Below are 26,860 nucleotides of genomic sequence, written 5' to 3' on the forward strand. Positions count from 1 at the left end.
ACCCATTACAAACTATGAAATGCCATGTGCATGTAATTTTCGAGTCTAATTAGCTGTGTTTAGCTATCCTTTGAAGCTGTGACTGACTGGCTGCTTCACTGCTAACAGCAGATTCTTGAGCTGTATCTGCAGCAGAGGGCTTTTAAATCTGCAGCAGAGTGATGTTAAATTAAATTGTTACATCGGTGACTATGGCATGCTAGTCTGCTATGTACTTGAGTGGGCGGGTGGAGTGTTTTTGGGAAGGGGGTGTAAAGTACCACTGGTCTACAACATCCCACCCACACTCCTTAATAAAATTGTGCAGGAAGGAAAAGAAAGAACAAAGTCACAGTGCGTCCACAAGTCAGACTGATGCCTGTGATTAATGTTCTCTGTTCTTTGAAGTTTCACTTTGACTCTGATTTCAGAAGCACATTAATTTGGCTTTGTTTTGCATTAAAAGCTCCTTGATGGAATTAGTGAGACTTTGCAATGTCTTAACATTTACAAAACAGCTCCCTCAGAAGGTCCTTCACGAGGGGCCTGGACTTGACTGCATGTAGTTGTTTATAAAATAAAAATTCAAATTTTCACTAAGCTTGAATAAATAATTACATATTCTTCTTAGCAAGGTCCTGTAGTTTAGCCAGTCAGATCACGATGACTTTTAATGCCGTGGTCCGAGCAGGGTTTATCGTGACTGCTGCCATGAGAGGACTTCATGTTTGCCCAGGAAACCAGCGCAGGAATCACAGGGTCCAAGATGTGTTTGTTGTATTAATATTAGTGGTGATGCAACGTGCTGCGCCATTATGAAATCCAGATTAGTAGTGTGTGATGCAAACATGGCCAGCTGGCTGGCCGGCTCCAGTCCACTAACAGTGCTGATGTTCCTGTATCCAGCTGCCTGTCATCATGGAGAGTTAGTCCTTTCCTTTGCTTTTAAGATTGTGGTAGGTCGCTGTGTTGGCTCGAGGGGAGATTAAAGGAGTTCTTCTTCTAGAAGAGACACCTGTCTAAACTGAAGGGGTAAAAAAAAAATGTCCATGTTTGGTTTTATATTGTTATTCCTGCTCTTTTGCATTTTCCCCTCCGACTAGTTGTTGCAGTTGCAGTTGCTGTTTGCACTGGATGATTCCAAATCATTCAAACGCTGATTCTTAACAATAACAATACATTACGTTCTATAAATCTGTGCAATATTACTTTCCGAGTTTCACGAGTATAGGAAGACGATCGCTGTAAATATAAAATGAGCTTCTGAGAACTGTTGATAGGGCAATCAGCAAAACCACCAAGCCACTCAAAGCTGAAAGTTCCATTACAGCTCGGTGTCTCACTAGAGATTAAGACGGATAAATGTTCATCGCACATAAAGACCATTACTCAGATATATCTTGTGCCTCTTCCCCTCATTTCACCTCCCTCACTTGCTGAAAATCCCTTCTCTCTCTCTCTCTCTCTCTCTCTCTCTTTTTTTTTTTTTTTTTTTTTTTTTTTTTTTAAAATTTAAATCTGCTCTCAGCCACCATCACTAGTTCTTCAGAGAATGATGACCGCAGCGGCTCCAGCCTGGAGTGGAGTAAAGATGGCAGCCTAAGAGGCAGCGGTCGCCATGGCCTGGCACAGAGCGTGCGGGCGGACACCTGCTCTCCTGTGGCCGAAGAAGACTCCAGCAGTGCCACAGCAACACCTGCAGACACCCCATCCAGGACAGACCAGCAGCACCCTAACATATCTGCGGGTGCTCCAGGGCCACCACACCCTCCAAGTCACTCACCTGAGGGACCCATTGCGTACCCGCCACAGACATCAGCTTCCCTCGTGATGCCGAGGCCAAACTCTGTAGCAGGTAAGACTCCTTGGTTTTTGAGGTCTTGACATCTGGAGCTCAAGAAGTATACAGGAAATGCTCTGTATACTTTTCATCTGTGACTGCATTGTGTTGCCTGTCAAGATCGTAACCGTGAGATACGACCTGTGCCAGAGGCTGACATGTGGCATGTCAGTTTAATCCAAGCGAGTGATAGACACCGAAGAGTGAGAGCATCTGTAGTAGGTTTAGAAGAAATAAGAAGTCAATAGTTCAAAGAACGGACTGTGCTTTTCAGAACAGGAGTATCAAGGCAGAAGTTTGGGATTAGACAGCTGCTGTGTGGTGTGGCTCGCCACTGCCTCGCCATGTCAAACCTAAGCACACGCTCCGGTCTGGCTGATCTGTTCTGCATTCCTGCCCTGGAGCCTCCCTGTTGTGGTTCAGCTTACCATATCCACACAGCTGTCACAGTTGTTGATATTTCCCCCTTCACCCCCTTTTCCCTTATGTCTTTTCACCCATACTATTCCCAGGTCTCCTCATACCTTATTGCTTTTGACCTCGGCCTATTTTTGGTGAATCAAACAGCAGTACGTTTAGCATTTTCCTATATATAATTTTGCCTAAATGCAGTTTGTAGCTAAGCTGACAGTATGAGTCATGTACAGCTTTTATCATCCACTCACTCACCCACCTCCCTTCTTTACTCCTTATCCCATTCAGGGTTGGAGGCGTTGCCTGCAGTTTATCCTAGTGGGGTACGCCCTGGACAGGTTTGACTAGAGATGCGCAGGACCCCCCCCAAAAAATTACCTTTCAAATGCAAAATATTATTTTTTATTACAAAAGACATGATCAAACTTTCCCTCAAGCTGCAGTAAGTTGCAAGATCTTCTCACACTTAGTTGAAAATAAAGTGCTCTGCTATTGCAAAGAGGCACAAAGAATTATACCCAGCTTTCCCTGACATACTTCACACTAGCAACATATTAGCATGTAGCTATAAGTTTGATTGCGACTATTTGCCTGCACCGCCGTGTACATGTTCCGCATGGACATAGACTCGGTGCATCTGTATTTTGACACGTAAGTGAATCTTGAACTAATCAGGAGTATATTTTATGGCTCAAATGTTAATGCAAGCTTATGCTAATGATTTTACTCCATAATTAGCAGGGCTGCCCATGCTTGTTGATAGAATGAATGTACACTTGAATAAACGTTGACGGACCAGAGTGGTATGTTAACTGTAAGGCTGTAGAAACAAAAGAGTGAGACTACATTAGAGTCCAACTCAAAGGAGCAAACAGAAAGAGAAGAAAAGACAAACAGTTTAGAGCACAGATGAAATGTTTGTTACATTGAATTTTGAAAGCAGACAATTCTGCCAGTGAGGGAAAATCACAGCAGGGGCAACCTGGGCTGAGCTGTGAAAAGAAGCATAAAAACATGAGTGACTCAGGTCAAACACCTGGCCTAGACAGAGACGACTCAAAGTTTAAAAGACCTCATGAGACTTTTTCCTCTAGAATCTTCCTTGAATATGTTGTTTTGCTTTACCTCTTTAGTCTGTATGTAGCAGCTGCCAATGTTTTGAAGTTCAGATACTTGACTCCTGCCTCCCTTGGGTTTATTCTTGATGAAATATAGTAACAGTTCCCGTGTGTCTACTTCTAGACTGTTTTCTCTCTTTGATAAAATCTAGTCCCAGTTCCTATTCAACATACCAGAGAAATGCAACTGTGTAATGTCCACTCTAGGCCCTTACAATTAGAAGCAGGTAAGCAATTTAACTTGTGAAGGCAGTAATGGAGTAAGATGGGATGAGGACAAGCTATAGAAGAAGTAAGGAGTAGTACATGGTAGGCTCACGGTACTGATATTTCCTTGCATACCATAGCTCATAGCTTGCGCATGTATTTTACACAGTGGCCACTGCTTTGATATTTTCTGCAGCCCACAGTTGGATGTGTTGTTCCCTGATGATTCTATTGTTCCAAGAGTCCGTACCATTTTTACATCTCATCATTATTGTGTGTGACATAAACCTGGACGGTCCAGGCGCACAGTGGCTCATAAAGCTTAACAGACCAGAAAATGTTTGGCTGTTTATGTGTGTTGGTTTGCGTGTGAGCACCGGTGTGCTTGTGTCTGTCTGTCCTCCCAGAGTTTATGGGCTGATGTCATAGTTATGCAGTGTTGCCCTCTGAGACCGGCAGAACACGCACCTTAGATTGGTTCAGGCCATAAATGAAGTTGTCTCATCGCGTCCTTGATGCTCTCTCCCAGGGTTTCGTCACACAGTGTAAAATCTTTCTTGGGGTCACAGCATAGCAGAGACGGCACTTCTGTTCAAGGAAATTGTATTCGGTAAAAACCCCCAAAAAGTAACGAGTCTAAAGAAGCAATGAGAGAAAAGAAGCTACCACGGCGAAACATAATATGTATTCATCATTAGTGCATTCATTCTGTGCCAGAACCTTGGTGACTATTGTTTGTCCTGTGTTTGTGAAACAGCATCTGAGATAATGAGCTGTCTGGTTAATCTATAAATTTCTCTTTATTTTATTGATAGATATTAAATAGGAGCACAGAGATTAAAGGCAGAAGCAAACAAATAATCATGAGTTCATTTAGGGCATAATTGCTTCATGCTACAGTATTGCTATTAGTTTTTAATTTTATCTTATGATTATCTCCACCAAAAAGACAAGGTGCTGGAAACATTCCTCAGAGTGATTGAAATTATGGCATGATATAGTTGCTGCTCATCCATGATGTGAATCTCCTGTTTCACTACATCCCAAAGGTGCTCTATTGGATTGAGATCTGGTGACTGTGGAGGTAGAGTGAGTACTGTAAACTCGTTTTTATAGACAGAAGATGAGTACACTTTGGACACAAGGGATCGACATGGTTAGCAACAATACCCAGGTGGCCTGTGGCATTTAAAACCATGTTCAGTTGGTACTAACAGGCTAAAAAGTGCAGAGAACCACCACCAAGAATGGATCAATGCTTTCATGTTGTTTAAGCTAAATTCTCACCTTAAGCATTCAAGTGTCACAGCAGAAATCAAGACTCACCAGACAGTTGTTTGTAAAATGGCTCGTTGTTGGACAAAGGTCACACTTTCTTAGTGTCAGAGTGTATTTTGGCCATCTGTCTGATGCCGATCAACAGATGCATTGCTGGGCCTCTTGAAGTCTCCGTAATTATGTAGAAGGAATGTCTGCATATTGCTGAGAACTGTCGTTTGCACTGCCTTGATGTTGCATGTAGCGTGGGTGTCCCTAGGTTTTGGTGGGAGCGCCACTTTTTGGTGCCAACATGTCCTGTGACAAATTGCACAAATGTTACAAGAACAACATGAATTCATTTAGATTTGTCTTTAGCAGAGCTTTATATTAGGGATTGTATATTACTGTCCACCTCCTAAAGGAAACTGCTGCTGAGGCAGATTTAAAAGGTTGTTAAAATTGTTACTGATTTTCATCTGGCATCGAAATATTGCATTTAAAGATCTAATACGTGAAATAATCTACGTGTAATCATGTTTACAACAGCTGTTCATTAAATCTAACAAACGTGGCAGGTGCATTGGGTGTAAGATGCACTAAGAGCCTGAAATAAATGGGAACAGCTTTTTCCCGGGCTTCCAGGTGCTTTGTGAACTTCTCTATATCAGTTTCTGTGAAAGTGAAGCCAGTCTGCCCTGTTTCCCCCAAATAGTTCCATCAAACCAAAAAGCAGTGCTGTGGTAAATTAAACTTGATGTCAAATTTCAGCATCAGGATTAGTAATAAGCACTTGTAAATTAACTCTATGCTCTGGTGTTTTCTTTGTTTTATTATTTGCAATCCACTATTTACATCTATCTGTCGCCTCTATTGTAAGATCTTCTGTATAAACTAGAGTTGTTGATGGAATTTCACCTCCTCTCTGAGGTGATATACTCAGTTTATAAGAATCCTAATTTTGAGTAATTGGAGTTGAGCTTTTTTCTTTTTTCCTCTATAAAGGCTTACAGAGTCAAAGGGCCATATTAGTGTTGGCCACTGGAATTCCATGGTTTTGAAATCTTAGCCTGAGCTGCTTGTGGTTGGGTTTCTCAGACAGGGAGATTTGAGTGAGGGTCACCGTGGCGGAGGAATGGTGCTACAATGCTTGTGTGGTGTTTAGCTATTCAGCAGAGCTTTGTGGTTTGAGACAAAGTCAGGTATGGCGCACTCATTGCTCGCTTGTACTCCAAAGTCATACATTCCTCTGGCAAAGCTCGTGCGCCGGGCTCTCTTCACGAATGATAACGGAGCCAAGACTGTGGACTGCTGACAGGCAAATTCGAGGATATGTTGTTTGTCTACTAAAACACTGATGAGGTAACATCTGAATGCTTTTGTGTTTTATTAGAACGACTAAAATCATCTTAACCTTTTCCACATAAATACAACCTATGATTTAAAGATGTTTGCAAAGGTCACACAGTAATTACAAACTCATAAAGTGGCGTAGCCCTTAAATTTAATAATCTCACACTGATTTATCTCATTTGCTCTCATTTGCTGTCTTTCCCGGTAGTTTCTGAGACCATGTGGTCTATTGTATTGTTTTAGGCTGTGTGATCATGTTTAAAGACATGCCAACAGTGTGTGCGATGTCTCCAGGTAGACACGGGAGTCACTTCTGCTTCTGGCTTCATGTATATATTGATCTGTTTAGTGCAGAGTTTAAAATGAAAACAAAAAGAGGAAAGAAAGCCCATTCATTTTCTCGAGCATGAAAAGGTCACAGAGACATCTTCTAACGTGCCCTTTTTTCAGAGAATTGTTTGGTCCAGCTGTCACAGCAGGAGAAAAATAAAATCTGTTACAGATCAATCCGTTTGAAAGCCCCTTTTAAAATTGTGCTCAGCACTCCATTGACAGATTAGGGCTTATCAAATGCCCAATCTTAAAAGGAACAGAGCGTTAGCTAACCACAGAGGCATTTATATATATGAAATAGCTTATGGAGCAGTTACAGTGGTGGTTTGTTTTTTTTAAAGTAAATGTTGTTGAGCTTAGCATAAGGCTATGCAATTATTGCAATAATAATTATCCCTTAATATTTACCACATCACATTTTGGGTTATTTAGACCAAAATACTCAATTCTGCTCTACAAGGGCCTGATATCCACTTATGAGGACATTATACTGCTACTGTTCTCTCAAAATTTTAAACTAATATCCTCATATGTGGCTCTTATTTTTCAAAAAAAACAAAAATAAGGTTAAAAAGAAAATCTGGTAATTCTTTGTTTTTACATTCATCGGGCCCCAATGTGACCAAATATCAAAGAGAAATTAAAAATGCATGCCGTGGAAGAGTTCGGGTCTTAGGAGTAATAGGCAGACAAATGGACCAAACATCAGTGCGTGCTGATATCAGCCTCTTTGCAAATAAAACAACGTTTATCGATATGAGGGATCAGATTTTCTCATTTGTGTCTGAATGTTCAAACGTTCGTCATGAAAAGCTATTAAGGCGTGTTTATACCAGCAAAATCAAACCAAATAAAAGGAAAATGGGTATTTGCATTGGCTATAAGCCGAGAACAGCCAAGAACTGATTTATTCATACAAAATCACAAAATGGGTAAAGTGTAACTGGCTACTATAAAAACAGGAAGATATGTGAAGGGAGTATTTGACTCCCTTCTCCTCTTTAGTAGATTCACCTTGTAAGGAGGTGAGAGGGAGTCAAGTTGGGGAGGGAGGGTGGGGGTGGTTAGAGCAAAGGAGCTCAGTCCTCTTCTCTGTTCTGTCATGGGAAACACAGAACAGGGGGTTTTCAAAGGGCAGATCTGCCCGAGGAAAAAAGAATCCCATTTTCATCAGAATACAGTCTTGACACATTTGTGCAGCTTCAAAGTGACTGCAAGTGCAGACTTCAAGGTATCATATGTATGTTTTATCAATGAGTAGAGGTGAGGAAGAATAGGAGGGAACTCGGGAGTAAAAAGAGGAGAAGAAATGAAGGGGAGGATTTGAGGGATGAGGAGGAATCGTGTGGGAAATCTTGGCCTTGGGAAAAAATGTTGATAACGACTCAACAAAAGAGAAATGTAGTTATGGTGCTGGGTGCGCTGTCTGCCACGGACGTGAATCAAGGAGTCTATGCAGCTATGCAGCTCCTTTAGCAAGTCAAATTCGGTATTACGTGTCTGTTGAATAAAGCTCTACTGTGCTATTTCTTTTATTCCATGCAAAACAAAGAAGGAAGGGGGGAAAATAGACTGACATCTTGCGGCCCTCCTGTGTCAGCATGAGGATTTAGTGGCGATTTGTTGCATAAAGCTGATTTTTCTCTTTATTCTCTTTTGAGTCTTGTCCATACCTCCCACAAAATCCACGTGATACTCTTTGTTGCACTCATTTATGAGTCTGCTGCTTTTTCGCCTTCATTTTTTTCCACATTCCCCTCTTTTAACCCCATCTCTGTGCAGTCTGGATTGTTGATTAATACTGCAGCCGTTGGATAACAAACTTTAATCAACCACTGCGAAGTGAATCTCTTGGTTTTCCGTTTATATTTCCTCTAATATTCTCAATTTCCCCCTCTGCTGCTTGCATACCGAGTTATTTATGTGTGTGTGTGTACGTGCAGCATGTGGACAGAGATGATGTACGCATACGTGTTAAAATTGTAGAGAGGGTGATGCTCTGTTGGAAGGCAGCGCGTTCATTTAGCAAGTGCCTAATGCTGTGGGTGCTGTGACTGACTGAACACTAGAGAGGAAGCAGCCAAGCACTCGGCTCGGCTGCCAGAGTGCCGGCATGGGAGCACCGGGGTGGAGGAATCGCTTTTGTGCCCTCGTCCACTGGGAACACTCTCCAGAGATTTAGCTGTGAGTTTACACCCTGCCTACTTGACTGTATGCCTGCCCAAGTATCTCGTCACTGGGGAGATAGAGAGGGCTTTGAGAATTCCCACCATCCTTCCTTGCTTTGGTCTTAGATGTAAGTAGTTGTAGCTGATGAAAAGTGGCATTTGCTTTACAGCAAAAGGTCTTCCAGGTCATGCGCGTTTGCTTTTATTGTTTTCTTTTCTCTTTGTTTGCAATTCCTTAAGCTTTATCCAGTGTAGATGTTTGTGTATGCACAATGCACTGCAGTAAAAGTAACATCAGGCCCTTCTCCTGTTCCAGTCAAAGTTGCGTTGATGGCAGCTTCCTCAGTTCCCGTTGCCAGCAGACCGGTTTTAATTAGCGGGACATTCCGGAGAGTAAGTTAGCGACCGAGTGAGGGAGTGAAGTGAGCGTTAGTGACAGTCTTTCCCAGCTGATATTGATAAAGAAGAAGAAGAGAGGCTTTGATTCTGCTCTTCACTAAGCCCAGGAGAGCGTGGATCGCAACGGCGATAGCATAGTTGAAAAACGAGCAGCAGTTGGAGGAGAGGCCTCGCCGCACTAATGCACATTTTTATTATGTTAACAGACCGTGTCTTAGACTTCAAATTAAAAGCTGAGTTGTAATCACTGGCTCATCAAGTGGTTTTAATCTGTAGACTAGTAGTTTCAGGAGATATCCTGTGTTTGGGGATAGAAATCATTGCCTGCTTTGAGACTTGTTCTCTCTCTGCTTCAAAATGAAGCTAAATCCTAATGAAATCTCAGTAGATTTGAACTCCATAACAACTCAAGTTGTGATCTGGTTTTAATTAATTTTATTATTTCATTTCACGTCAAATGACTTACAGATATTGTAGTTTGTAGTACACAAAAGTCCTGAGATTACACCTGTGCGTCCTGTAGATTGACAGTGATGAGTGCCAAACCCGCGGTGAAGCATTTCTATAACTCGTTGTAGTTTTATGAAAGGTAAAGGTAATCTGCCCTCTCCGTACAGCCTAGCAGGCGTGCTTGTGGGGATGGACCTCTCATTGCTATATCGTGTCCAGCTGTCAGCTCAAATCAAAGAGAATCGGTGCATATTGCTCTTGACTTTAGAATACTGCTATTCTTCCTGCCACAGTATATGCTGGTAGCTGCTCACACTGCCCCTGCAAATGTCAGAGCGCACTGGCTTTGTTCTTTCCTCACTCATCCACCCTCAGACATGGCATAAGTGCCACAAGGTTTTACTCTAGTGTGTGTTTCTGTCTTTCTCTTTATAGTTGTGATGACAAATGTACTCGGGAGGTACTAGACTGTCAGCTTCACTCTTTGTGTGTGTGTGTGTATGTCTTCTCTCTTGTCTACAGCCACCAGTTCCACAAAGCTTGAAGACCTGAGCTTTCTTGATGAACAGCGCAATACCCCCCTCCGGACATCCATTCGCCTACCCTGGCATAATACAGGAGGAAGGCCCCCTCAGGACGCTAAAGGTGACTGGGCTATTCATACTACTGCTGTAGGCACTCAGGGGAGATATTTGTAAAATAAACGTGTAAAATATCGCAGTACATAGGATAATGTTATGTGGTATGACTCTGAAAAACCCTGAAGTTAATAGGCAGCCAACGGTAGTTCTGAAGTTTCCAAAGTACCACGTCTGAGTGCAGAGCCAACAACAAAACTGTGCAAATACTTGAACACTGCAATGTAAACAATGCAGCACTTATGGGTATTAACATTATCCTCAAAAGCCTTTTTTTGGCTTTTAAATCATGCCTTTTTTCCCAGCTAACTTTTATCTTGGTTATGTGTTTTGAATCCTCTGAGAGATCCTGCAGATTAAATATTTCATGGGAACATGAATTACTGAATAAGTCATCACTGGATATATACTCAGACTATTTAGTCTTCCTTTTGAAAATGTCCTCTTTCATTTTCACTCAGTCTCAAACATGAAGCTGATACATAAGCATATGGTCAGTGGTTCTGAGCGGGTTTTTTCTACATGAATTCGTACATACGCAACAATCTTAAACAATTGGATTCTTTTCTATAAATTTTATGGGAGATTCAGTTCAACTCAATTCAGTATTATTTATGCAGCGCCAAATCACAACAACAGTCGCATCAAGGCACTTTATACTGTAAGGTAGACCCTACAATAACGCATACAGATGAAAACCCAACAATCATATGACCCTCTATGAGCAAGCACTTTGGAAATAGTGGGAAGGAAAAACTCCCTTTTATCAGGAACAAACCTCTGGCAGAACCAGGCTCAGGGAGGGGCGGCCATCTGTAGCAACCGGTTGGAGAGAGAGAAGGAAGACAGGATAACATACATGCTGTTGAAGAGAGCCAGAGATTAATAACAAGTATGATTCAGTGCAGAGAGGTCTATTAACACATCTTGAGGGAGAAAGGTGACTGAAGAAGAAATATTCAATGCATCATGGGAATCCCCCAGCAGCCTACACCTATTGCAGCATACCTAAGGGAGGATTCAGGGTCAGCTGATCCAGCCCTATCTATATGATTTATGGTATTTGTTTTTCAGATTTGGGTGTGATGGCACCACCTTTACCTAAATTTTGCAACAGTAGGTCAACATTTCAGTGCAGTTCATTGCAGTTGTATTCATATATTGCAAAAATCCCAACATGTGCCATCTTAGGAAACTCAACCTAGTACGCTGAGGACCTTACAGTTCTGATTTGAGCAACATTTAGTGACTTCCTTTTTGACTGGGCGAACCCTCCGACAGAACTAGACTCGGGATGAGCAGCACTCGTTTGATTGCCATGAGAGGAGAGTGAAAAGAAAGGGGAAAAAAAGATGAGAAGGAGAAAAGCTTCAACTGTGGGAGAGAGAATACACAAACTGACATGCATGAACAATGAAATGGAGAAGAGGTGAGGATGTCGGTGCACCATGTGAGGCCTCCTGAAAGCAAAGGCCTGTCGCAGCATAATAAGTAAGGGGTGATTCAGACGTTAGCTGAGCGAGCTTTAACTATAAATCTATGAAAGGTTTTGAGGCTAATCTTAAAATTAGAGATTGGGTTTGGCTCCCAACCCTAAACAGCCAGCTGGTTCCACAGGAGCGAAGCAGCTTTAGCCTCTGCTTGTCATTCCGGCTTAGGATACTGAAAAAGCAAGTCATGGTCATTAGGGGCTTTATATTCAAGAAGATGGATTTGAAATCTAAGGGGATCCAATAAAGAGAGGTTAATAAAAGATAACTCTTTTTCTAGTTCCCGTCGATACTCCTTTTGCTCAAGTTAGAGTTTTTCAAACACTGTACTTATTTTGCTGGTATAGTAGAAGGTGGTGATCATTTCAAGTGTCTCAGAACCAGCTCGTTCGCTTTTTGGTTTCATTGTAGGGCACTAGAAACATAAACAGACCTACACCTGCCAATATAAACACTCTCAACTGCCCCTCCAATTACAATAGGCTTTTGTGAACACAGGCAAACTCGCAAGGTGAAAACACTAGCAGCTAACAGCAGTGATAGTTGTAATGTTGAAAGGTGCATTAGCACTAAAGGTAGCAGTCATTTAGTGATGTTAGTTAACAAGTGTTATGAGATCTAATTAGTGCTGAAGTAGACCAGATAAGAGTCCTCTTTCAGGTCTTCACTCTGATTCCACTTAATTGAAAATGTATCCTCTACAGTGTTCAGGGTTTTTCATGTATGTGGCTCCTTCTGGGAAGAAGAATGCGGGAGATGCTCAAAGCATGTTTGTAGGTTAACTGCAACGGAAAACGATTTATTACAGTAAAGTTTCCAGCATTTAAAAGAAGTAATCATTTGTTAACTTCCCGGAGACATGGGGAAAAAAAATAGAAGTAGTGTAAACAATTTTAATCTGTTTCATTTCTTTTCCCGTTTCCTTCAGCGCGTTTTGCTCCCTACAAACCCGTGGACATCATGCTCAAACCTTTGCTGTTCGAGGTTCCCAGCATCACCACAGATTCTGTGTTTGTGGGCCGAGATTGGCTCTTTCAGCATCTGGAAGATGTCCTGAAGGCCGGCGAGTCCACAGAGAACCACGGTGCTGTGGTGGTGGGCAGCGTGGGGTATGGGAAGACGGCCATCATCTCCCGACTTGTGGCGCTGAGCTGCCATGGAGGACGCATGCGTCAGATCGCCTCCAACAGTCCCAGCGCCTCCCCGAAAAGTAATTAGTTTTAGTATTTGCCTTTGGATGTGAGCACTACATTAACTGCTCGTGTTTAGCTAATGTTATTATAATTTCATTTCAACATTAGCTTGCAAAGTGTGGGAGGGAAGTAATTATATATTCGTTGGCAATATAAAATCAAGTTGACTAATATTACATTTACCTTACAAAAGAATGCCCTCACACACAACTAATGTTATTAATGCTAGCATATACATATATAGAGAGATGTTAGTTTATATTAATGTAATAACTTTATATATTGGTGACCATGTGCATGTCTTCCAGCTGGCCCAGGACAAAGCACAGAACTTCCTCTCAGCCAGCCTCCACAGCCCACTCCACCATCCAGTGCTGCCAACACACTGAGGACCAGCAGTTGCCCAGGAACTCCCGAGATGCAGCGGCACAGGGAGGAGGCTGTCAAACGCCTGGCTGCAAAGGTGCGCCTTTCAACATCTAAGAGAGCTCACAGTAACAAAGAAGCAGGAATCAAAGAAGCTGAAAAAAGATTGCACTAGTTATGGTGGTGTTTACTCAGGGAAAAAATGTCTGGTGTGTGCACTGGATCAAAAAAAGTAATTTTAACAATTTTCAACAGTGAGTAGATTATTTTTTGTTTTTGATGGATGGATTTGTTGTTTCTTCCTTTCTTTTTTTAAAAAAAAAAAGGAAAAAGGAAAAAGAAGGAAAATCGACCAAAAAGCATCTCAGGTTTTACCAAGTACTTCTACAACAGCTTCAGTCTGACTTCTGAAAACTCCTCTTTAATAGTGACCACAGATAATTGTGATATATTCTGTTGAATGATGCATAAAATTATACATAACAATAAGGGTAGGTTGCAGTTTACTAGTCAGTGATTAGAACCTCCTCAGGGAGCAACAACCCACAGCGAGCCCTGTCAGCCATGACCTGAGAGCACAGAATGTAAACACACACCAACGTCAAACAGAGCCAGCTTCATCAATATTAGACGTCATTTAGGAATTTACAAACATCAACACACGTTTCAAATAGCAACACCATTTATCTAGGCGGCTATCAGTTATACCGACATGTATGGCACTACTACTGCTTAATTACTGGTTGGTATCCGTTCCTGTGTCAACTTCAAATAGGTGCTTAAATATATTGTAAGGCCGCCTGTTCAAGTGTTGAACTGGGATGTTTGAACATGATAAGGATCCTCAAAATTCCATGAAGCGGAGCAACACTGACTACTGAGGACAGTGCTTACTTTTTTGACAGATGAATATTCCATCTGTTGATTTTTCTGGCGTTACAAGGATCGCAAAATAAAGTCTAAATACTGCCTCTCTGGGAAGTTTACGTGTCAGCGCTGTTGAGCAGAAGATTAAGTGTTTTCTTGTATAAGCTTGTCAACATTTTTCACAAGATATAAAGTACTGCACGGTAACAGCTTTACATGTGTTCTGTTACTCCCCCACACCGTCAGTAACATTGTTAACCACTTGTCTGTGACCGAAACCCCCCCCCCCAAACATGCATACCAGACACTGAGCATATTTCTGCACATCTTTCTCTTTCAGACTTGTGAAGTGGACAGACAAGTCCTCGATGTTTCACTTTAAAATGTTCCTCTCTCGATGCACGCCGACTAAGCAGTGTGCGGTTTTTGCCTACGACTCTTTTATTTTAGTTTTGGAATTGTTCGCTCTGTTTCCACTGAAATTTCTCTGTCGATTTTTCACTCCCGCATCTTTACTCGCACCACCTCTTCTTGTGTTGCTGAGGGTTCAGTCACATAGCAGGTGCACGTTCACTACATTTTGGAAATACTGCTTGCTAAAAGCACCATTTGATGACTTTGGCACTGCTATTGCCTTGTAGCAGGTCTAATAAAGATGATTGGGGGCCACCGGGATTCAGAGAAGATTTGTGATCCACTGTTGTAGTCAGTTGAGTTTGAATAGTGCTGTGATGGTAGGTTGTAAGGTAATTTAATAGGTGGCAGCTTTGTGAAGGACTTTCTCAGTGGATGTGACGTCTCCTACTGATTCTGCTGCGTTTAATGGTACTGATTACAACCTGTTGTCCTTCTAACACCTTTAGAATTTAATACTCTTATCCTGTCAGGGAGGCCTCCTAATTAGTGACCCTGTCAAAGGGGACAGTTCATGCACCAGACAGCTAGGGTAATGCAGTGAGCTTCATGTAAATGTCTGTGAAACTCAAGCAGTATCTCTTGAGCCAATTATGGTGAAAAGTGTTTCCAATAGGCGCCTTCACAGGGGCTCTGTTCCTGTGATGTGTGATGCAACGCTGAGCAGCTTCTGTCAGATTCTGCCAGTGCTTTTTTAATCATTGATTTAAAAGTGGTCTCATAACAGGAGCACTGAGGCTACTACCCTTTCTGCTTTATTCTTATTATCGAGACGTGCCTTTAGGTAACATTTCTGAAAATGCATTTATTGTTTTGCCAGCAGATGAGCTACCGAGGTTTGACTGCAGAGCCTTGCATCATCGTGTGTCGAGATTCGTATTGCTCATTGATGAGGCGGTAGTCTGCGTGACTTGTATGCTAAATTAAATCATCACTGCAGTAGGGGGCTTATTAAGAGTTGTGTTCATGCACACAGCAGGTTACTTGACTTTGTACAATAATAGGCATTCAATATATCAGTTTCCCTCTTTGTTATGTCACATTTGTGATGAAGCTCAAAAAACGCGTGACGCAAAAATGACAGAAAGGAGTGTTCGGACTTCTCTCAGACGTTTGCTGCTTTTAGGCTAAAGCATAACATCAGAGAAAAATTCTGGTGGTCGTGATTTTTGACAGTTTCTGGAGAAGATGTGAATCAGTGGTTGTGTTATTGTTTCAGTTGGTCCATCTTCTGACTGGATGTCACATGTTTTCCTTACTAAAGATGGGTTATATACATCCAGGGAGTTCAGCTATAATTTTTAAAATCTTACCTCCCTCTTTTCTAATTTGCGCTAGCTTTAATTGTGCCTTTATTGGCATGTGAGTTATATGTTATTATTTGAAAAAGAAAGAACCATAAATATGCATTTAGATCTGTGCTGTGGGGAGAAGTTTGGGTCCAAAACATTTATTGATGCTAAATGTTAAAAAAAAAAGTCTCATATCTTGAGGCTTTAGTCATTTTTCTAGAAGCTGGTCATCGGTTTTCTGTGGAGAACTAAACAGCAACAGCTGAGGTTGAGCCGTCAGAGAAACCGATCACCTGCTCCTCCTCCTGTGGGCCTGGAAGTGTGTCAGCTCCTCCAGGTTGGACTGTAATTAGTACAGTCATCTTCCTTCTTCTCCACCTCTGTCCCTACATTTTCCTTTTAAATCAGACCTCCTTTGAATGCTGCGGAAACCTGCTCAGGTACAGAAGATTCTACCTTTAGATATCCACCTGGGATCTACTCACTTCTTTTTATAGCTTTTCATCCGTTGCCCAATCTCTTCATCATCCCTTCTGTGTGAAATAATGAAAGGATAAAATCATGTCTTTGACATTGTAGAGATAATATGTAGTTTTATGGAGGCTTGTTGGTATCAAAAGCCTCACTTACTTACTTTGTCATGGTAGTTTTTCAGTCACCAGAGATGTTGGTGTTTGTAAACGCTTTAAAGTTATCAAATGTACCCATCAGTCAGTGAATCATATTTTTAATTCTTCCTGATTCTCAAAAAGCAATGGCTTCACTCGCGTTTGTTCTCGTTCCTTTTGTCTTCCAGGTGGTGGCTTATCATTATTGCCAGGCAGATAACACGTACACTTGCTTGGTCCCAGAATTTGTGCACAGCATCGCAGCCCTTCTGTGCAGAGCTCATCAACTGAGTGCGTACCGGGAGCTGTTGCTGAAAGAGCCCCACCTCCAGAGCATGCTCAGTCTGCGCTCCTGTGTCCAAGACCCCATGGCTGCTTTCCGGAGAGGAGTCCTGGAACCGTTGGCCAACCTTCGGAAAGGTAAAACACTGTAGTTGTATATTGCACTATTTCATTTTCATCGTGTATGAGACCACTAATCTCATTTCATAGTATTTTAATATTTAGTTTATTTGTAAATGTCTTTGCAGAGCGAAGGATTCCAGAGGAAGATTACATAATCTTAATAGACGGGCTGAATGAAGCGGAGTTCCACAAACCAGACTATGGAGACACCATTGCATCCTTCATCACAAAAATCATTGCCAAGTTCCCCTCCTGGCTAAAACTGGTTGTCACTGTTCGAATCAACTTGGTGGTAAGAAAGAACTTATAAAGCATGGCTCTGAGTTCACTCAGATGACAAAATATTCAGTGTTATAATCACCTCGAGTCAGAATTACAGATGTCACATTATACTGGTGATGAGTTTTAGTTTTAAAAAGTTTATCACTCTTTCTTCCCTCTCGGTAACTACTCTGCTTATCCGCACACTTTACGGCTGATTAAAGTAACTACTGCTAATGGCATTCACTCTTCTGTTGCTGCAGCTGCTTCTCTCACACACTCAGAGACTCGCTTCCCACAATGAACTCACACAGGTGCAGTTTGGCTGTTACACTGTTGAGTGAAGTACTGGATACAGGCAAGCTGTTAAGGGCTTGATTCTTAACTTAATTACCAGTTTCGTGTCTGCTCTTATCCTCTACTATCTGCTTTCCAAGCGCTCTGAGCTGAAGCTTATCAAAAAGTTTGAACACTCAAGACTTCTGTTGTTATATTTTTTTATACAAATTGAATGAAATTTGCACAGGCTGGTTTAACTAAGCATCTTTAACTAAGTGCTTTTACAGTCTTACCTTTTAATATATTTTAATGTTATTAGTGCTAGTTTTCACTTACTTAATATACTGTATTTTTCGGACCATAAGGCGCACCGGATTATAAGGCGCATTAAGCGAAACAAAACAGTCAGATAAGTCAACTCATTTTTCTTGCTTCCTCCAATCCACATTGATTCATAAATGCTGAATTCTCTTGCAGCTGCTCTATTCCCATGTTGTTGCAGCATATTAATGACTAACCTTTGTATTGTGGATGGATTACCTCAGTTGTTCTCCTGATTGAAGTTTGGTCCGTTTACAGCATCCCGCCATGCGATTGCATTTGTCCCTAACCCTCGGGAACCCTCACATTAACTTTTATGAGTGAAAAAAAGTTAGCCTTCATCCTCTAGCTTCACTGTGTTTATGTTATGCTAACATAGCTGTGTCGCTAGCATATCATTTTATACCAGCTAGCCAAGCTTCAGTAACCCTATAAATGTCACTGCTGTTTAGTTTTCTGTCTTCATTTATGTCGAAAGGGACGGCAGAGCTGTACATTTAAATTTTTTCAGAAATCTCTTAGTCATGTATATCATGTTTAGGTGGAACTAGTGAGCTAACTTCTAACTCCGTTAAATTTAATAAATTTTGTTTTCATGGATGCTTGGATGTTGAACTTAATAGTTACACCTGATAAAGCATCAACGCTGTCGATTTTTGAGAAAATTAAAGGATTTTAAGTGTGGCTTATAGTGCAGGAAAAAAAAGTATGCCGGTTGTAGCCAACAGTCCTCCTGCACTTACAGTTCACACTGGCCCTGTTTCCCAATCCATAAAACACTGTAAAACACATTTATTGATTTGTTGACCAGAACATTTCATATCCTAAATCGGAAAATCTAACACTGTGGCAACCCTAGAAAAGAAATGAATCAAAATTCTCTCATTTTAACAAATGTCTAGCTGGACATGCCGTCACCTCTCTAGGCACTCACTCACTGTCACCAGACCCTGCACATTTTTACATTTTGACAAGTGTTTCCTGAGCTGCTCCCGCTTGTTATTCTACTCTTTACAGAGTCAGGCATATCCAGCAACATTCAGGAAAGAATTGAGACACATGACCTGCAGGGCAGGAGAGAGATGAGTCAGTCACTTTGAGCTGACACTAGGTTGACCAGTTCCAGAAATGCTATGGACTTGGATTAAATTCACGCTGCTGACAACTGAGGCTTTGACACTACTGATGAACTACATGAAAACTTATTTTCCTTGCTGGGGGAAAAAAGAAAGCACTGAGCCTTGGATAATAATGTGGTTTTTGATTGACATCTGGAATTTGAGTTATTATTGCTCAGTCAGAAGCCAGGGTCGAGTGTTGTCCATCAGTGTGGGCTGTACTATATAGTGAATTCAGCCTAGCTATTAAGAATTCAGGCAAGGCCCTGTCAGTGTGGTGAATCAATATATTGTAGCGCTGATATTTTGTATTCACCTCTTATGCTCTTCTATTAATGCATTAGAATTGGTTTTTTGACGTGGAAAGATGTTCCAGGTGACTGCACTTAAAGTAATACATTTCGACTACACTGCAACATCCATCCATCCATCCATCCATAAGCAGAACACTGCAACATATGTGTTGTAATGTCTTCTGACAAAGTGAAACAGTGTTTAATGAGAGGGAGTTACTGTTTGTGTGAATTTGCTAGGGTGACGTTTTTAGCCACCTGGAGGCTGGCAAAGCAAGAACAGCAACAACAACAAGGTTGCAGTCGGTTATCGGAGATGTGTTTTTGTTGTCCGTGTGGTAGATTTCATAGTAACAACTGTGCTGGAAAGGAAACGTGTGGTTTAAGGCATATGTAACAGTAGCTGTTTTTTTTATAACCTCTGTTAGTGAATCCTGTGCACATGCTGGTCTGTGGCAAAGGATAGCACATTGTTAACCATGCCATATGTGTCTTTTACTTTCTTGTAATCATATTTTTCTTGTTATATTTCTGTTTTGTTCACATTCCCACTGTAACCACTTAGCAGTTGTCTGCAGTAATGAATCAAATGGCACTGTTGTTTTAATGGGAGCTATATGACGACTTCGCATGTGAAAACCTCGGAGTCGGTTTGACAATGTTTTTGTAAATCAGGCTCCTATGATGTTCAGTAAGTTCCCTTTAAGTGCAATGGAAAGGCTGTTAGTCACTGACTGAAAATGTCTAATTTTCCAAAAATGTAACAGAAGTCAGTTAAATAGTTTTTAAGAGAGTTGGCAGTCTTTTGCAGAAAAACCCTGTATGTCCTCTCTTTTTATTGTTTATTTTTTTTGGGGGGGGGGGCTACGAGTCCACATATTTGGGTAAGATGCAGGAAATGGTTGCAAAATCACAAAGAAATTCCAAAATTGAATTCTCTATGTCCGGTGGGACGTGATGAACAAACAGGGCTGCGTACAACCACATGCCATGACACATAACGGCAGCACAATGCTTAATAACAGAATTAATGATAAACTGAAGATATTCTACGATAACTGGACCATGCACAGCATTCAAAATAAAATAAATAGAGAAATAAATACAGTAAATAAAGAAAATGTATATAAAATGTTGTTTGGACATGATGGTTGTCAGTCCTGCTCCATGCAATAGACTATAATGACCATACACTTGCATTACTCAAAGGTTCTTGAAACTGAAATATGAGCTAATGATGATGGTTCCTACTTCCTTCAAAAGTTTTTAGAGCAAGTTCCTACAAAAGATCAAAAGCACAAACTGTACGCTCCATGCTGTATTCTCATACCGTTTCCCCTAACATTAAAGCTCTGGACACAGCAGTCAGCAGCATTGCCATTCAGTGCAGACAGTGGTTACATTCGGCTTTGTAAGTTATCTGAACCATTTGGCCATCATTAATATGCAAAAGCCATCGGTAAACCTGCGTCTGTGTGTGTATGGCTTTGCTATCTAAGCTTTCGGCTACAAGTTCAGAAACTCTGCAGCTTAGTGTTTGTATAAGCTGCAATTTAGCTTGAAATTGGAAGCACTAAATGATCGACTTTAAAGCATTATCACTTCATACTTGTAATATTATGCGTGTACATTTGTACTTGTCGCTTGTACTCAGGTGTCTCTTGCAAAAAACCCCTCAGTGAATAAATAAAGCTTATCTGCTTTACTGCCCGACTAACTCGGGGCATAGCAAAAATGAATCATGGAAGAATAATCAAGATAGCATTGTTAAGACAAGAAAATATGAAGGCATGAAATGTTTCTTATTTGCAGACAGAATCAGAGTTGTGCATAGAGATGAAATTGTCACGCTATTGTTTTGTGCTTTGAACAGACAAATAGCATCTCACCTCGGAGGAAGGGTTCGATATATTGGCCCTTGCCTGCTAGACTAATATCTGGACAATCTCTGAGGTGTTGTTTGCACCCCCTCCCCCCAATCTTGTGGATTGTGTTCGGTATGTTTTATTGAGCGTGTGCATACATGTGCTTGTGTGTGTTTGTCTGTTTGCGCTGCCTTCTCATGATGAGGGAGAGGAAAAATGTTATCTTGCGGAGGCAATGTTTCTCTAGCCTCAGACAGGCAGAGGATTGGAGGATTAAGGTGCATTGATTTCTCCAACCCCTGGGACACAGATTGAAATGTGAGCCCTAGTTCAGACCTCTGCTTGCCCGCTAGCTACCATCCCATCCATCCCCTGCCTCTTAATACTCAGTTTCCCCACTCCTGTTTTCCTCACAGCCACATTTTGAACAGTAACAAGTGTCTGCTTTGGCCTGATAGCTCAGCATGCTTGCTTCCCCACTGCTCAAAGAAACTCTTCTGATAATACACGTACACAGGCAGATTTTGTTTTTCTTAATGGCAGCTCAGGATGCAAAGAATATTTTTGCTTTTAATTAATTAAATTATTTATTTATTGGCTGTGGTATTGAGTAATACAGCTGTGTCTGTAATGCAAACACTGCACCAAATTACTTTTTTTCATGCATTGACACTTTAATAGTACATTGAAGCTCAGATGTATGTTTTTATGTCACGCTCTGTCTTTATCTTGTCTTCAATAGGAGATCACCAGCCTCCTGCCCTTCTCCAAAATCTCCCTGGATGACTTTTCTGACAACAAAGAGATCAGCAATGACCTCAACGCATATATCCAGTATCGTATTAACGGCAGCAAGGACATCATGAACAATATTAGCCTGAACGGCAAGGCCGATCCTATCACAGTCGGCAAGCTAAGTAGCCACCTGATCTCCCGCAGCCAAGGGTCCTACCTGTATCTCAAACTCACCCTGGATCTGTTTGAAAGAGGCCACCTCGTGATCAAAAGTGCCAGTTACAAAGTCGTGCCTGTTTCACTGGCAGAACTGTACCAGTTACAGTGTAACATGAAATTCATGACCAATTCAGCCTTTGAGCGCTCACTGCCGATCCTCAACGTATCGCTCGCCTCGCTGCACCCCCTGACTGACGAGCAGCTGTTCAACGCCATCAACGCGGGGTTCGTCCAGGGGGAGCTACAATGGGAGGACTTTCAGCAACGCATGGAGCTGCTCTCGTGCTTTCTCATCAAACGGAGGGACAAGACGCGCATGTTTTGTCACCCTTCCTTCAGAGAGTGGCTGGTGTGGAGAGCTGATGGAGAGAGTACGGACTTCCTTTGTGACCCCAGGTCAGTTTTCTGCTAATGCAATAACTTCGCAGCTCTCAATTTGGTTTGCAGGCTTCTGTAATGCATTTAGAGTTTGCGTATGTTTCAGTAATGCATTTAGAAAAGGTTCTTGAATTGCACAAATAGGCATGTAGGACAGTAAGAAAAGTACAACTAATGCTGCAGAATAATATGATAAACGTGTCTTCATGTGAATGAAGTTTTGCATCTCAGAGTGCTTCTGAATTAGTTGTTTTAGGTCTCTGACAGCTTTAATCATGCCTAAATTTGGTGTCCATCCTGTCGGTTGTCACAAAGTTCTTACCTAAAATGTTTAAAGCAGTGTCCTGCTTATTTCCGGTCCTCAATTTTAATGCAGGAGAGCAGAATTTAACGTGGGATATGTCTGCAGAAGGGGAGAATAGCTGGCTCTGGATGTATTAGAGGCAGTAATTCAGTGTTTTTCTTCACATATCTGCGCAGAAATCGGTCCATAATAAACACTGCAGACTGCACCAAAGCTTCCATTTGTAAATAAACCCCTTTAGTCAGCAGTTTGCATACGCAGCCCTGCAACATCATAGATCAGATTTCAAGCAGGCTGTTTCACTTCTTCGAGTCGTCTTCTCTTGCATAATGACTCCATTGCATAACATTTGTGAGAATGTGAGAATACAGCTGTGGAAGTGAAGCATGTTAGATTAATGCTCGAATCTTGCAACAATGACATTCAGGCTTCACTGAATGTAATTTGAGATTTTGCAGAAACATTAGACTCCCTGAAGTCCTGTTTGTTGGTGTCAGCTTGTTGCATGCCAAAGTCTTTCCTTTGTCTCGGAAAAAATACACACGGCATGCAGAAAAAAAATTGAGTGTGAAGTGATGTGATGATGTGAGCATTTACAGACACATCACAGCACTAAATTCATTAGCACAAGGCCTGTTTGCGACGTACAGCACATTCAAAAGGTCATCTCAGAATGCACCTTTGATACAGTGAAGCTGTTTGTAATAAAGCAGCACCTCTGCAGATAAATCCTGTGCTCTTTTGGAGCTGTCAGGATTCATCCGAGTTCAGATGCCTGACTGCAGACTTCACCCTCATATCAAACACATCGATTCTCCTTCCACTGCCTCTCCCTGGTCTGAATTGTTCACATGTGCTGGTACCGTATTATAATTGTCAAATTTCAAATAACAAGCCGCACCAGCGTTGTTAGTGGATTACTCGCTCCCTCATCTGCTTGTTTGCAACCCACTAATTTGCGCTGCTGTTGGCAGCTTGCATTGGTCATCGGTAAAATGAACTGCTGCGTCTGTGCTCATGAATTTGTGCTTTGTTAGTAGATCACCCGCACAACTTTTGACTCCTGATCAGTGCTTTTTTTTTTTTTGTTGTCTTGCAGCCTCACACTGATTTGCCCTGTTTTAATAAATAGTGCTTTTTGTGAGGGAGGGGGGGTACTGACCTATGCATTTTGCAGATATTGCATGTTGCAATGCGAGGCAGGCTTATCTCTTTTAGCAGTACTTGCAGTGCTTACCTAATTGAAATGCTGGAGCCACACGCAAATGAGAGATTTCAGTCATTCACACTTCATAAATTGAATGATGTCACTTTTTTCCTCCCTGTTGCTCACCTCTGCTCACACGGCGATGCCTCCAAACGGACGAGAGCTGAGCTTCGTATTCTGGTCATTCACAGCCTTCCAGCTCCATCATTAAAAAAACAAAGGCTTGTAGTCTGGCGCAGGAGATGCACAGAGAGACAAAAGCCTCCTGCACTGCCTCTCTGTTTGTGCCTGGGCACAACTAGAGAGGATTTTTATCCAGATCAAAGGGATTCGCAATCATGCATGCCTTTTTAATGAAGTTCTGCATTAATTAGTGCCTCAGTGACACTCTTCCCCCTTGTTGTTCAGAGGGTCATTGCCAAACATTTTTAGCTTATTCACACTAGCTCCAGAATACAATAGTTCTCCATGACAGTGCCAGGCTCCTCGTCATCAGCAGAATGAATCAGTACTTTCATGTCGTTTGAAGCAGAGGAACAATCATTCCTACTGTTGACGACTGAGTATCCTATCTGTTCCCTTGTTTTCTAACCCAGGACCGGTCACGCTCTCATGGCTTTCATGTTATCGCGCCAAGAGGGGAAACTGAATCGGCAGCAGACAATGGAGCTGGGACACCACATACTCAAAGCACACATCTTCAAGGTATAGATGTGGAACCTACGTGGTCTATGCATTCATCTTTATTTGAAATCCATCCCTTGCAGGAATTTCTTGGTGTTCACTTTCTCTTGATTTATGCACTGTGACAATGGTTCACCAGAGGATAAGCCGTGGGATGTGGAAAGCAACATTGACAGCTTATGCCCCTCAGATTCGCTGGTTTTTACATATGTGTGTTTGTGTATTTACTCATGCATTTATGCATCGGCGTGCGTGCAGGGTCTGAGCAAGAAGACAGGCGTGTCATCCAGTGTCCTTCAGGCTCTGTGGATAAACTGCAGCACTGACGGCCTTTCTGCAGCCCTGGCCTCCCTGAGGAACCTCTACACACCTAATGTCAAGGTAAGCCTTTGCTTCAGGTTTGCTCCTGCGCGTCTGTTGAATGCAGAACAATCGGCTTATTAGCTAACGATGAAAAAAACACATTATTGATAACCTGAAATGCCTAAATGCAACAGGTTGCTTTTGTTGAAATGCAAAGTATAAGCTTCTTGAGGGGATATAGGAAACCTTTAAACACTATATATTAAACACACAGTATATGTATCCAATTTTCAGCATTTTCATAACCCTTTTGTTACATTGGAGTAATATAATCATATACACTGGTTAGGTCATTTTAAAGCAAATGCATCTCAGAAATAACTGCAACTTTCTTTAGATTTTAGTTACACTTTTAATCCCCGAATGTTGCTCCACGCAGAGAATGTTTTATTAATAACCGCTGTCCTTTTATATTGTTAATGTGTCCAATTATAATTTGACAGGTAAATGTTAATAAGCTTCGCGCACGAGCCAACTTCCTGTGTACTGCTTTTCAGTCGTGTTTCGAAGGGCGATAATCATTTGGCCTTTCCTGGAAAGGCTGTTCTGCCAGCATGATGCATTCTGGCTCGAAGAAAAATTATCCTCCGTACTTCTTTGCCGTTAGTGTTATTGTTTCAGAGGGCGTTCCATCACCTGGTGTCTGTTTGTGAGTTATTGTATAAATGTGTAGTATTAGTCAAACAGACATTTACAAAATGACCTTATTCTCTCCTCTGGGGGAGGGGTGGGGGGGTTAATTATGCTACAGAGGATCCAGAAAATAACACACACTTTCATCTCCTGTCGTCAAACACTCATTTCACTCTTTGGTTTTGTTTGACTAGGCCTTTATTATTGATTTACTCGTAATGAAAGCGAATACCACACTTGATAATTGCATTCGCTAGAATGTGGCCGTTTCATTTGCCGTCTGAAAAATCTGAAGATGAGAATAAGAAGTTTGATCTCTGTATGAGCCATAAAATGAGTAATGGAAACAATTCTGCTGCTCAAACATGGGTGGTAGTTCACATTTTTAAGTGTATAATTTAGCCAATAAAGAGTAAAATAGTTAAACAGTCATCTCTTCTTAAGAGAATAACATTTATTTTTAATTCAGATTTCTTTCACCTTTAAGTACATGTGATAAAAAATTCACTTCTTTGCAAAGACCTTGAAATAAATATTCAAACGTGAATGCTTTCTGCATTTTTTATTTATTTTTTTGCTTGTATGATCAGGTAAGCCGTCTCCTGATGCTGGGAGGGGCAAACGTGAATTACCGCACAGAAGTCCTGAACAACGCACCAGTGCTTTGCGTCCAGTGTCACCTCGGTCACCAGGAAATTGTCGCACTGCTGCTCGAGTTCGGCGCCAGCGTGGATGTTGTTTCAGAAAACGGCATGAGCCCCCTCTGCTTCTCAGCTGCTGCAGGACACTTGGGACAAGTCATGCTGCTCTGTAAAAAGGAGGCTAAGGTGAGGACTTTTCATATTGTGACTACTTGACAACTCTACTGATGTAGTTTTCTTGTGATCATAGACATTTGGTTTCATTTGGCCATCTTTCTGGATTTCTGGCTTTTTCATATGCAGGGTTTGTATGGGTGCTTGAAATCATTAAAAAAGGCTTGAATTTAAATATTGTCTTTTCAAGGTTTGAATAGTGCTTGAATTTTAGATGTGGTGCTTAAACGTGGTTGAAACCATATTTCATTCACCACAAATAACTGAATGAGTCACAAAGTGTGAAAGCAAAATTTCTCCATCTGGTCTGCCTTGCACCTCTGCGTGCCAGTCTGTTTCAATGTGTGACCCCGCCCTCCCCCTGGGGATGAGTGCACTAACTTGACGTTGCTGTTTTAATGAGTGTTTGATGGAAAACGACACTGGTGGAATTTGCACTCTGAGTCACATGACAGGTGAGTCCTAGTAAATAATTTTCGAGTATGTGTACATAACACATGCTAATTTTAAAACTATTATTATTATTTTGCTAGCTATCAAACGTGCTGGAGAAATGCACTGAGTGTGATAGTACAGTAGTTGGTTATGGCATGG

At 41.5% G+C, this 26,860-nt stretch overlaps 2 protein-coding genes across 2 annotated transcripts in view; both read left to right on the forward strand.

The window, feature by feature from the left end:
- The window catches only part of LOC146676615 (protein NLRC3-like), an 88,885-nt gene that overhangs the window by 23,629 nt on the left and 38,396 nt on the right, over positions 1-26,860 (forward strand). The gene's annotated exons all lie outside the window — the stretch shown is intronic.
- On the forward strand, positions 1,802-26,308 carry LOC146676617 (protein TANC1-like). The gene is made up of 10 exons (XM_085400843.1): positions 1,802-1,834; positions 10,041-10,163; positions 12,575-12,856; positions 13,148-13,302; positions 16,575-16,806; positions 16,917-17,083; positions 21,671-22,278; positions 24,368-24,476; positions 24,714-24,836; positions 26,042-26,308. Exons 1-10 carry the CDS (start codon positions 1,810-1,812, stop codon positions 26,306-26,308), a joined length of 2,091 nt encoding a protein of 696 aa, XP_085256969.1. The 5' UTR covers positions 1,802-1,809.

This window comes from Rhamphochromis longiceps, linkage group LG3 (assembly GCF_057381845.1).
Source record: "Rhamphochromis longiceps isolate RC_006_pf linkage group LG3, R_longiceps_female_GT1.1, whole genome shotgun sequence".
Classification (NCBI taxonomy): domain Eukaryota; kingdom Metazoa; phylum Chordata; class Actinopteri; order Cichliformes; family Cichlidae; genus Rhamphochromis; species Rhamphochromis longiceps.

Excerpts from the sequence above, each read along its gene's own strand:
- LOC146676617 (XM_085400843.1), top strand. The coding sequence starts at position 1,810 with ATGCCGAGGCCAAACTCTGTAGCAG. Across the intron at positions 1,835-10,040 it reads GAGGCCAAACTCTGTAGCAG|CCACCAGTTCCACAAAGCTT; the intron begins GTAAGACTCCTT and ends TCTTGTCTACAG. Across the intron at positions 13,303-16,574 it reads TCAAACGCCTGGCTGCAAAG|GTGGTGGCTTATCATTATTG; the intron begins GTGCGCCTTTCA and ends TTTGTCTTCCAG.